The following is a 12,351-nucleotide window of genomic DNA, read 5'->3' as shown; positions in this document are numbered from 1 at the left end:
TAATAGCTTCCATATGTTAATCTCAACCTCCCACTCGATCCCTTCCTCCAACCTCTCCCTCCTTGGCAACTGCAAATCTAGTCTCTGTCCTTGAATCTGTTTCTGTTTCATAGATAGGTTCATTTGTGTCATTTTAGATTCCACACGTAAGTGATATTATATGGTATTTGTCTTTCTCTTTCTGATTTTCTTCACTTAGTATGATAATCTCTAGTTGTATTCATGTTGTTGCAGATGGCATTATTTCATCCTTTTTTATGTCTAGGTAGTATTCCGTTGTATGTATGTACCACATCTTCTTTATCCATTCATCTGTTGATGGACATTTAGGTTGTTTCCATGTCTTGGCTATTGTAAATAGCACCGCTATGAACATAGAGACGCATGTATCTTTTTGAATTGTAGTTTTGTTTGGATTTATGCCCAGGAGTGGGATTGCTGGATCATATGATAGTTGTTTTATTTTTTATTTTTTATTTTTTTGTCTTTTTGCCTTTTCTAGAGCCACTCCTGCGGCATATGGAGGTTCCCAGGCTAGGGGTCTGATCGGAGTTGTAGCCACCGGCCTACGCCAGAGCCACAGCAACGCGGGATCCGAGCCGAGTCTGCAACCTACACCACAGCTCACGGCAATGCAGATCCTTAACCCACTGAGCAAGGCCAGGGATTGAACCCGCAGCCTCAGGGTTCCTAGTCGGATTCATTAACCACTGAGCCACGATGGGAGCTCCTGGTAGTTCTGTACGTAGTTTTCTGAGGAACCTCCATACTGTTTTCCATAGTGACTGCGCCAAAATACATTCCCACCAGCAGTGTAGGAGGGTTTCCTTTTCTCCAGTCCCTCTCCAGAAATGCTATTTTCAGCGTATAAAAGAATGGTAATGGTGTTGGAATTTCCTTTGTACCTCAGTGGGTTGAGGACCTAACTAGTATCCATGCTAGTTTGATCCTTCGCCTCACTCGTTGGGTTAAAGATGCAGTGTTGCAGCAAGCTTCAGTGTAGGTTGCAGATGCAGCCTGGATCTGGCATTGCTGTGGTTGTGCTGTAGGCTGGCCACTGCAACTCTGATTCAACTCCTAGCCGGGAACTAGGAACTGTTCAACTTCTGGGCATGGCCATTAAAAAAGAAAAAAGAAAAAAAGGAATGGTGTACATTACTTCATTAATCTCTACTTTTCATAATTAATTTTGTAAATGTTGCTAACATGGCATATTCGGTGAATTCTCTGTGTAAACTACTTAAAATATAACTGGTGTGCTTTTGTATTCTCTTCCTCAGAATTGAATCATTTGCTTTTTTAAAAATTTGTATAGCTATGAATGATGGGCGAAATCACTTCTTTCTGTCATTAGGAAGTTCTTTATGTGCTACTTGAGTATTAGCTGTTTTAGTACTACTGTTGATTATCAAGTGATAAAAATAGAGATAAAATAACATATAAATGTCCCTCTTGATTCTGTAAAAATGTAGAAGTCTGGAATTTTTTAATTTGAACTTTAACATTTTTGGTTGATAGAGTTGAGGAATATTAATAAAGGATCATGGTATTAAATCCTGGTCATTCATCTCTTCAGTTTATCTATGTAACCAATTTATGTCAGGCCCAGTCCTAGGCCCTGGGAACACAAGGGTGAATAAATATTGCAGTTCCCATCGTGGCTCAGTGGTTAACGAATCCGACTAGGAACCATGAGGTTGTGGGTTTGATCCCTGGCCTTGCTCAGTGGGTTAAGGATCCGGCGTTGCCATGAGCTGTTGCGTAGGCTGCAGATGCGGCTCGGATCCTGCATTGCTGTGGCTGTGGTGTAGGCTGGCAGCTGTAGCTCTGATTTGATCCCTAGCCTGGGAACCTCCATATGCCGCGAGTGCGGCCCTAAAAAGGAAAAAAAAAAAAGCAAAAATGTATGGAGCTTGGATTTTTGTGGAGAAGAGAGGAAATGAACAAATCTGTAAGGTGAAGGAGTGATATGTGCTTTGAAAAGTAGAGTAAGGGGAAAGAATGTGACCGAATGGGGGCTTTAGATAGATCCGTCAGGGAAGGCTCTTCTGAGGGAAGCAGAAACCCAGGCGAAGAAGATCTTGCAAAAACTTATCCCAGGCAAGAGGGAATAGTAAATGCAAAGACTGTGAGTCAGGATCTAGCTCATTGAGAACCAGTTTGGTAAGTTGGAGGAAAGGCAAGAAGGCTGGTCTGCCAAGGGCAGAGAACAAGTGGAGAATAATAGGAGTTGAGGGTGAAGGTATATTGGGCCTTATTGCCCCTGAATTTTAGTTTGAGTGTAATTGGACACCCAAGTGCAGTTTTTCAGGCAGAGTCCTGACACTGTCCGATTTGCAATTTACGAAGACCATTCCAGCTACCAACTGGAAAACTGACCATAGGAAAGGTGAGTTCTGAATCATTGGACCATTTAGGAAGCTTTTACAGTGATCTAGGCCTGTGGTTTTCAGTGTGCTCTTGATTATCCATTGTGGTGCAAGAAGAAACTGTTAGAACTATGTATTTATTTTAAAAAATTAAACTTTACTGATATTCAATATACACATTGGTCCTGGCACCCACATTCCATCTGTGTGTTAGCTACATATCACTTAACCAGTTTTGACCTGAGCAACAAGGTGAATGCTGATGTCATTTACTGAGATGAGAAAACATAGTGGAGCAGGGTTTGTGTGAGGGTAAGGATGGGGAAGCAGTACCTCAGTTTGGGGCCTTGTAAGGTTGAGCTGCCTGCTAGAAATCTAATGAGATTTATCAGGTAAGTAGTTTAGTTTTATGAGCCTGGAGCCAAGGTTAGAAGCCAGGGTTTAGATTAGAGATCTGAATTTAGGAATCATTGACATAGAGGCAGTGTACAAGAACTTAGAAGCCAAACTATGTGAGTGCAAATTTCAGCTCTGCCACTTACTAACTGTGTAAGGGTAGAGAAATTGGATCTCGCTATAAAATGGGGATGGTAGTAGTATCTCCTTTACTGGGTTGTTGAGAGGATTAAATGAGTTAACACAAGCAAAGTATTTAGAACAGTGTCTGGCTTTGTAGTATTTGCTAGACGTTAATTGTTGCTGTGGGTTTATATGTGTGTTTAAAACCGTGAGGTTAGATGAGATGACCTAGAGAATGAATGTAGATAGAGAAAAGGTTACTTTTTGGTTTTTTATTAGGACCATACCCACGGCATGTGGAAGTTCCTAGACTAGGGCTGGAATCAGAGCTGCAGCCTTTGACCTATGCTGCAGCCACAGCAATGCAGGATTTGAGCCGCCTGCAACCTATACCACAGCTCACGGCAATGCCAGATTCTTAACCCACTGAGTGAGGCCAGGGTCCAGGAAAGGAGCCCTGAAGGAATACAGGCTTTAGAATTCAGAGACAGGAGGGAAGATACTGAGAAGGAGTAGGGTAGGAGTCAAACCAGTAGATGTGGGATCTAGGAGCTTGCCTCATGAAGAAAATATTTCAAGGTAAGTCATCAGCTTGGACAAATTCTGCTTGAGAGTTTGAGTAAGATGAGGACTGAGAATTGACCGTTGAATTTGTTAAGATGGAAGTTGTTGAGGACCTTGAGAAGTGGGTTCAGTAGAGTAGCAAGTGTAGAGTAGTGAGTGTGAACACTTGATTAGAGTGGGTTAAGAAGAGAATTGGGGGTACAGAATTGGAGAACAAGTGTGTAGATAGCTCAGGGGGGTTTGCTATGAAGAGGAGAGAGGAAATGGAGTGGTATCCAGAGGAAGATTTGTGGAGTCAAGGAAAGGTTAGAAGTGGGGCGTGTGTGTGGATTTTCAGGTGGAAGATAGTAGTATGTATACTCATGAGAGTGACCCAGTGGGAAGAGAAAAACTTGATGATATTTGAGTGACATGGGATAATTGCAGCAGCTGAGACCTTGAGTAGATAAAATGAGGTGCATAACTGCGCAGTTGGAGGGGTTAGTCTGAGACTTTGGCAGAGATAGTTTATCCGTTGTTGGAGGTAGAGGAGATTAATGGAGGTGCTGATAGATGTGTGGGTTTGGTTATGGGAAAATGAGATAACTTTTTCAGAGTGCTTTTCTTTTTCTGGTAAGGGAGGTGGGATCATTAGCTGAGCGTCGGAAGTGGGAAGGGGAATGTAAAGTGCGAGAGGAGGTGATGTCACATAGGCACCTTGGTAGGTGGGAGAAGGCGTTGACTAGGGAAATGCAGGTGGAATGTCAAGGGGTTCAGAGGGCGCATCTGATGTTTGTGGTTATGAAGGTGATTCCAGCTGGCTGAGGAGGGACGTGTGGTCTTGAGGGGGGTATACAGTGGAAAAGTGGTAGGAGGGGCAAGACCTCTTTACTTCTGTTCAGAACTCTAGTGTCATGGCTGAGAGGATTAAGCTTTCCTCAGGTCCATGGATGTTGACAGAAGAATTAATAAAAGTGAATAAGCCAAAAAAATAATCATTTCATTTCTGCCTGTGTTCAGTATCTATATCATGCATGGTGGGACACTTTCGGTGAATTATATTTGGTTGCTGAGTTGTGTAAAGAAAGTAAAATCTCTAAGGAAGAAACTGTAGTTTTTCCTGATAGATAGAAAACCTCACTAAAGTTTTCTCTAGGACCTGTGATTTCCATTGATCTAGAATTATCACTCATGTTGATTTCATACTTTTGAGTTGGATTACAGAGGAGTTCAAAGTCTGGTTTTCTTTTCTTTCAGGTGCTGGAGAATCTGGTAAAAGCACCATCGTGAAACAGATGAAGTAAGTTGGAACATGGCCTTTTGTAAGACTGTATTTCCTCATAATGCATAAAAGTCCATAATATTTTTTCATTTTAGGTCCAGGGTAATGATTTGTGGTTTTCTTCTTTTTAAAGAATCATTCATGAGGATGGCTATTCAGAGGAAGAATGTAAACAATATAAAGTGGTTGTCTACAGCAATACTATACAGTCCATCATTGCAATCATTAGAGCCATGGGACGGCTAAAGATCGACTTTGGGGAAGCTGCCAGAGCAGTAAGTGTTTCTCATTTCCTCTTTACTTACTCTTTTTCAGTAGATGCAGTTAAGCAAAATTTGCTTCATGCTTTAGGGAAATGAAGTTAAGCAACAAGGTAAGGTGCAGCAAAGTACTGCTTGCTCATTTGAGACGTGTTAGCAAATCTGCTTTAGGAAATATTAGATTACTACCACAAGATGAGTCTAGGAAATGGGATTCTGTGGACATACTGTAGGTTTTTGTGATAGCTGTTTGATTCACTTGCTTCTTTTATAGCACTGTTGACTTCTATAATAGTAAATGACAGTAAATTGAAATAATCTAAAAGAGGTTGACATGATATGTGGCTCTGCTTTCTGAGGTGCAGAGAGATTAAAGGCCAGTATCATTCTCCTAGGATAAACTTGGTAAGAACATAAACACTAAGTCTCGATTTTAGAGGCAATTTTCCAGTATTCAAGAATAGTATATCCCTGTACTACATTGAACTATAGACTATGGAATTAGATTATACCATGTCCTAGTATAATTCTTGCGCATGTCAGGTATCCAGAAGTTGTGTTGACGGATTATAATACTTGGTGGGCCCTGAAGGTCTAGTTAGTTAATTAGGATGTTTGATGCAGTGGGGAGAGGGCCAGAATGAAGGCAGGGGATCTTTTATGTCATCATAAGCTAAATTCCAAGAGAAGTCTGAGAATGTATAGAATGCTTTCCTAGAACTAAAGTAATCATCAGCTATGTTCAGTGTCATACTTAGGTGCTATGGGCAGTGAAAGGAAGTGACTTGGGAGACTCCCTGGAAAGGCAAAGCCTATGTGTCTGTGAAGTAGCTTAGGAACTCTGCTAAGCAACTCTCAACTTCTCAGATATTCAGTAAAGAAGTGAGGAAATTGTTGGAGGGAAGAAGAATAAAAGGAGGGTTATAATTGGATGGAATTAGACCAGGAAGCCTAGAGGTGCCGTAAGGAAGGGGAGCTAGAGTAAGGAATGTGAAATGTTGGAGCGAAGAGGAGCAAAACAAGAACAGAAGAGGGGTGTGTGAGACGTGACTTCTATGTTTTTATAAAAAGATTCCGTATCACAAAAATTAGAGACTTGATTTTTCTAAGCCTCTGAGCAGGGAATATGTGATGGCTAAGGCAAGAGGATAAACTGCCTTTTTTTTTCCTTTCTTTTTTTTAGGGCCGCACCCAAGGCATGTGGAAGTTCCCAGGCTAGGGGTCAAATCGGAGCTGCAGCTCCAGCCTATACCACAGCCACAGCAACGCAGGATCTGACCTGCATCTGCAACCTACACAACAGCTCATGGCAACATCACATCCTTAACCCACTGAGCGAGGCCAGGGATCAAACCTGCATCCTCATGGATTCTAGTTGGATTTGTTAACTGCTGAGCCATGAGGGAACTCCAGTCTTTATTTCTATCTTATTTCTTTCTATACCTTCTCTCCCTTCTCTCACCTGCTTCGCCCCCCCCCCCCCCCGCCCCTATCAGCTTGCTCTTGTGTTCTTTCTTTATTTTTTCATTTCTTTGTATCACTTATTTGCTCTATGCAATAACTGGTCAGTAATACTGTATTCTTTTTTTTTTTTTTTGTCTTTTTGCCTTTTCTAGGGCTGCTCCTGTGGCATATGGAGGTTCCCAGGCTAGGGGTCTAATCGGAGTTGTAGCCACCGGCCTACACCAGAGCCACAACAACATGGGATCTGAGCTGCATTTGCGACCTACTCCACAGCTCACGGCAACACCGGATCCTTAACTCACTGAGCAAGTCAGGGATCGAACCCGAACCTCATGGTTCCTAGTTGGGTTCGTTTCTGCTGTGCCACAATGGGAACTCCTCATTTGTTTCTTTATTTAAAATTGTTATCTCTGTAAAGAGAAGAGGGAATTTAGGTACACTTTCCTAGAGAGTGTTGGGTCTAAAGTATTACAAGAGAAGTTTCCTTGTGACACTGTGGGTTTAGGACCTGGCATTGTCATGGAAGCAGCTCAGGTCACTGCTGTGGCTCAGGTTCAAGCCGTGGTTTGGGAACTTTCACATGCCATGGGCATGCCAAAAAATAAAAAGAAAAAAAGAAAAAAAGTATCACTAAGAAAGATTAGAGGAGAGGATCTCGAAGAAAGAGTATTACTTAGCAAAAGCCATTATGGCTGAAGATCCTGAGGTCAGCAAAATTAGTCGGAGTGCAATATTGTTGGCTTTGGTTTTGTGAACACCCAAGTTTGGGAATACACAAGTCTTCAAAGTTTTTGCTTATGATTTCACTTGCAGTCAGAACTGCTGTTTGCTTGCTGGTCCGTTGTCCTAGTGACTCCTTGTAATACGACTGATTACTCTCCTCCCCCTTTTTCTTTACTCAGTATGTGGGTTTAAGTATCCGGCAAACAGCTGGGTAGAAGAAAGCAAAGCAGTCACGTTTCTCTTAGCCCTTTCTGCCCTCTCTACCTCTCAAGTGTTTTAAGTTTAAAAACTCTTAACCACCTACGAAGCTGTAACTGTGAAGCAGGAAGTTTTGATCAATCTCTGTAACTTTCTTTTTTTCTCCTTCTGCCTTTCTTCCTCTCTCTTATTTAGAGGAGTATTATTCCTTCGGGGAACCTGGAGACACAGATTTTTCCCAGAGGGATATATTTCTTTCACTGGACTTCTAGACTTTTTAAAATGTTTTAGTCTCATCCTCCCGTTCCTCTCTGAGCTTAAGAGGAAAAAAGAGATTACTGTTGTCTCCTTTACCTGATTAATGTTTTACTCCCTTTGACGTGTTTAGACTTTACCTTTTATGCGCTAGTCTTTTCATTTCCTTTTTTTTTTTTTTTTTTTTAAATGGCTGCACCTGCCAGGTCAGGGATTGCATCCAAGCCACAGCTGTGCGGCAACACCAGCTCCTTAACTCACCATACTGGGCACGGGGGCAGGGGATTGAACTGGCACCTCCACAGCAACCCAAGCCACTTCATTCAGGTTCTTAACCCACTCTGCTACAGCGGGAACTCCTCTTCATTTCTGTTTTTATTGTAGGCTTTCTTTTTTTTTTTCTTTTTTTTTTTTGTCTTTTGTTGTTGTTGTTGCTATTTCTTGGGCCACTCCCGCGGCATATGGAGGTTCCCAGGCTAGGGGTTGAATCGGAGCTGTAGCCACCGGCCTACGCCAGAGCCACAGCAACGCGGGATCCGAGCCGCATCTGCAACCTACACCACAGCTCACCGCAGCGCCGGATCGTTAACCCACTGAGCAAGGGCAGGGACCGAACCCGCAACCTCATGGTTTCTAGTCGGATTCGTTAACCACTGCGCCACGACGGGAACTCCATATTGTAGGCTTTCTTTAACAGAATGGGGAAGTATCTATCTCACAGATCAGTTTTTTTCAGTCAAAAAAAAAAAAAAAAAAAAACACATAAAACTCATGACTAACTAGGATTGAAATTTGTAGGCCAGTCATAAGAGATCTTTTCAGGGGATGGTGGTGGTGAAGTGGGAGTGGAGTGAATTCATTCCTGAGCTCAGCTCTGCACTTCTAACTGTGGTGGAGTAAGAGGGGGGACACACTTCATTGTAAATTCTCAGACTGGCTACCAGGAAAGGTCTCTTCAATACCTCTTTTAAAACAGTGTATCAGGACTTCCCGTCGTGCGGTGGTTAACGAATCCGACTAGGAACAATGAGGTTGTGGGTTCTATCCCTGGCCTTGCTCAGTGGGTTAACGATCTGGCGTTGCCGTGAGCTGTGGTGTAGGTTGCAGACGTGGCTTGGATCTGGCGTTGCTGTGGTTACAGCTCCAATTAGACCCCTAGCCTGGAGAACCTCCATATGCCGTGGGAGTGGCCCTAGAAAAAAAACCCCAAGAAACAATGTATCATATAGTGTGTGTGTGTGTGTGCGCGTGCGTGTGTGCGTGCACGTGCAAGAATGTGCATGCATGCATGTGATGAGTGTGGTGTGTGTGTTAAAGAGACTCTTGTCAAGTCTTTAAGAAATGGAGAATCATCTGTCTCTGTTAACTGCTTTCTTTCTCTGTTAACTGCTTTCTTCAGGACGATGCTCGGCAGTTATTTGTTTTGGCTGGCAGTGCTGAAGAAGGGGTTATGACTCCAGAATTAGCAGGAGTAATTAAACGGTTATGGCGAGATGGTGGGGTGCAAGCTTGCTTCAGCAGATCCAGGGAATATCAGCTCAATGATTCTGCTTCATAGTAAGTAATTTTTCTCTGTGAAACTAAAACAGGAAATAATTTGTTGTTGCTAGAGAAAGTTCAGTGCCCATTCTTAAGGAAATGTTTAAGGAACCCTTAGAAGTCTGTAGGATCCCTTTATAAATATTGTTTCAGTTTAATGTTATAGAGCCCTCTGTCATTTTGTATGACTTGGAGAAAAATATTTCCTCTTGGAATGTAAATGGGAGACTTGGCATCATGAAAGTAGCTCTATGGTCATTTATAGCAAGCAGGTGGAAGAGGAGAGAAATCTATTGCAGCTGAGTCCTGGATCTCTTCCACCTCAGTTCCATCTGCATAAGAGCTTTCTGTTGATTGCCGTCTAGTAAGGGAAATTAAAATTGTGATTTGTTAGGTGCACAACTCTCTATGGCTGGACTGCACTATGGTACTAGTCACCACTTCTAAATCTTTCACCAAATTGCAGTAGCAGACTTTGTGTAGAAAGAGAATGTTGAGTCTTTGAATGAAGCTGATGCAAAATCTTGAGTGTTAGTTACATAGTTTTAGAGAATTTGTAGTTAATTCTTTTCTGTTAAGCTTTTACATGCTGTCCTATATTGCTTCTTTGTTAAAGAAGCGAAGTGCATTTTTAAAAATGTATTTTGTAGAGCACTTTTAAAATATGTTTATTTCTAAGACCTATATTCAGAATGTGTGTTTTTTTCCTTTTGTCTTTTGTCTTTTTGGGGCTGCACCTGCAGCATATGTATGTTCCCAGGTTAGGGGTCGAATTGGAGCTACAGCTGCCAGCCAATGCCAGAGCCACAGCAACGTGGGATCTGAGCCACGTTGGCAACCTACACCATAGGTCATGGCAACGCTGAATCCTTAACCCACGGAGCGAGGCCTGGGATCGAACCCACAACCTCATGGTTCCTAGTCAGATTCGTTTCTGCTGTGCCATGACAGGAACTCCTCTAGTTTATTCTTTAAATGAAAATTTGACTTTAGAAATATTTCAAGATTCTTGCCCATCTCTTAATAATATTTTTTTAGTTGAAGATATTGGCAGTTTAAACAATCCTCCCAGTAGTAATCAAAGCTAGATTGTAATTTTTTACATCATGCATTCAGTAAGCTCCGAATCTTCTAACTACACCTGAAGACACATGATTTATAGAGGTTTTTTTTTTTTTTATAATTGTTTATCTAAGCTTGATCAGTTCCTTAACATTAATGATTGTTCTTAATTTTATAGAAGATCATTAATGATTCACTTATAATGCTATCACCTATTCTTAAAAAAAATCTTTAGGAACCCTGAAATCGTGAAAAATTTAGTTTAGCTTTGAAGCAGTTTTTAAACTATTTTACTGATCAAGTGAAGTTTCTTTGGAGGTATTTACAATTAGTTTTTGGCATAGGTTTTTTTTTTTTTTTTTTTTTTTTTTTTTTTTGTCTTTTGTTATTGTTGCTATTTCTTGGGCCGCTCCCGCGGCATATGGAGGTTCCCAGGCTAGGGATTGAATCGGAGCTGTAGCCACCGGCCTACGCCAGAGCCACAGCAACGCAGGATCCGAGCCGCGTCTGCAACCTACACCACAGCTCCCGGCAACGCCGGATCATTAACCCACTGAGCAAGGGCAGGGACCGAACCCGCAACCTCATGGTTCCTAGTCGGGTTCGTTAACCACTGCGCCACGACGGGAACTCCGGCATAGGTTTTTAAAAAATTAAACCTACAGCTTTTTTTTTTTCTTGAGTGAAAACAGGAGATACTCATTCTTATTGAGCTTAGTTCTTTTTAATTCTAGTAATCCAGATAGCTATTTTCTAATGTCCTAGCAAATGTTTAAACATACGAATGACCCATTAACTTTAAATGTCTGAAGGCTTTTGTTTTGGTTAGGGTTTTATAAGTAGGCTGTGCCTAGTTGACTTAATATTAAATTTCAGGGATCTTTAATAAGAATAGCATTTCCATGTTGTTTTAAATTGGCTTTCACAGTTTAATTTTGGTAAAATTAAAACCACTTTATTGTAGTGTATATAAAAACTACTTTAATTGTCCTATGTTTGGTTCACTTTTTCCTCATTATTTCTATGATATTGAAGATCTGATTTGTTCTGCCACTTTAGTGACAGATTCGGAATTCACTTTTGGCAAGGAATGAGTTTAGTCTATGGACTTGCTGTGTGTATGGTTGGCTTTACTAAATAAAATAAATTTGTATTTTACTTATTTAGTTACCTAAATGATTTGGATAGAATATCCCAAACCAACTACATTCCAACTCAGCAAGATGTCCTGCGGACAAGAGTGAAGACCACAGGCATTGTGGAGACACACTTCACTTTCAAAGACCTGTACTTCAAGTAAGTCCTTAGCCTCTTCCTAGATGTATCTTTGCTCTAGTTAGTCTCTTCATCAGGGTAACATTTTTCTAGGCAGTATTCCTTGATTTAGAAACTTATGTTCATCAGCCAGTATTTGACTATTTTAAGTGTCAATGTAAACATTTCTTCTTTCTTTAAATAGCATCAAATATTTTTGTCCATTTGCAGGAATTTAAATTCAAAATGAAACTGTAACTTACATGTCAATAAAAGTAATCACATGGTTACCAATTTATTTTATTTTTAATTTTATTCTTTTCAGCTGCTTTTTTGTTGGAATCACCAAAACAGGTATTGAATGTTTGTTGTTTAGAAGGGTAACAACAATACTAAAAAGATAGAAAACCAGTGTTTTGGTTTAATTATGTGGCTTTGTTCTGGCATTTTGATGTTAAAGTAGAAGTGCTTTTTATCAGGGTCAGTCATTTCTTGGATCACACTTTAAGTTTAATGGGACGGTGCTAATATTGTCGTGGCCTTTGGTTTGTACACAGTAAGTATTATGCACAACCAGCTTCCTAATACAGTGCAGAATGAATATTGATCTGGGGCTAGAGGTATTTTGGAGAGGCATGATGACATGTAAACAATTATTGTTATAGAGAGAGAAAATTCTTGTATTCTAATGCAGTGGATTTTCTCATCAGCATTAGTAATTCTAGCTTCAGCTTGTCTCTGCGTCAACAGTCTTATGTAAATAATAGAACTGTCTTTATGGTTCCTGTCTTCTGCTTTTGTGACCTTTGAGGTTAGGAGTAAACTTTTCCCCTTCAGTGTATGATGTCCTTTTTAGCTGCTTCATTATGCTTGTATGTAGAAT

At 40.9% G+C, this 12,351-nt stretch overlaps 1 protein-coding gene across 2 annotated transcripts in view; it reads left to right on the top strand.

The window, feature by feature from the left end:
- GNAI3 (G protein subunit alpha i3) overlaps window positions 1-12,351 on the top strand; it is a 51,969-nt gene that overhangs the window by 24,239 nt on the left and 15,379 nt on the right. For both annotated transcript variants that reach the window (XM_005663586.3, NM_001123117.1), the window contains exons 2-5: window positions 4,689-4,731; window positions 4,847-4,988; window positions 9,013-9,170; window positions 11,382-11,510. In XM_005663586.3, the coding sequence (XP_005663643.1) occupies window positions 4,689-4,731; window positions 4,847-4,988; window positions 9,013-9,170; window positions 11,382-11,510 (472 nt within the window). The remainder of the gene's footprint in view (window positions 1-4,688; window positions 4,732-4,846; window positions 4,989-9,012; window positions 9,171-11,381; window positions 11,511-12,351) is intronic.

This window comes from Sus scrofa, chromosome 4 (genome assembly GCF_000003025.6).
Source record: "Sus scrofa isolate TJ Tabasco breed Duroc chromosome 4, Sscrofa11.1, whole genome shotgun sequence".
NCBI classification, from domain to species: domain Eukaryota; kingdom Metazoa; phylum Chordata; class Mammalia; order Artiodactyla; family Suidae; genus Sus; species Sus scrofa.
Note: the sequence above shows the minus strand (reverse complement) of the source record. Positions and strands in the feature narration are given on the sequence as shown.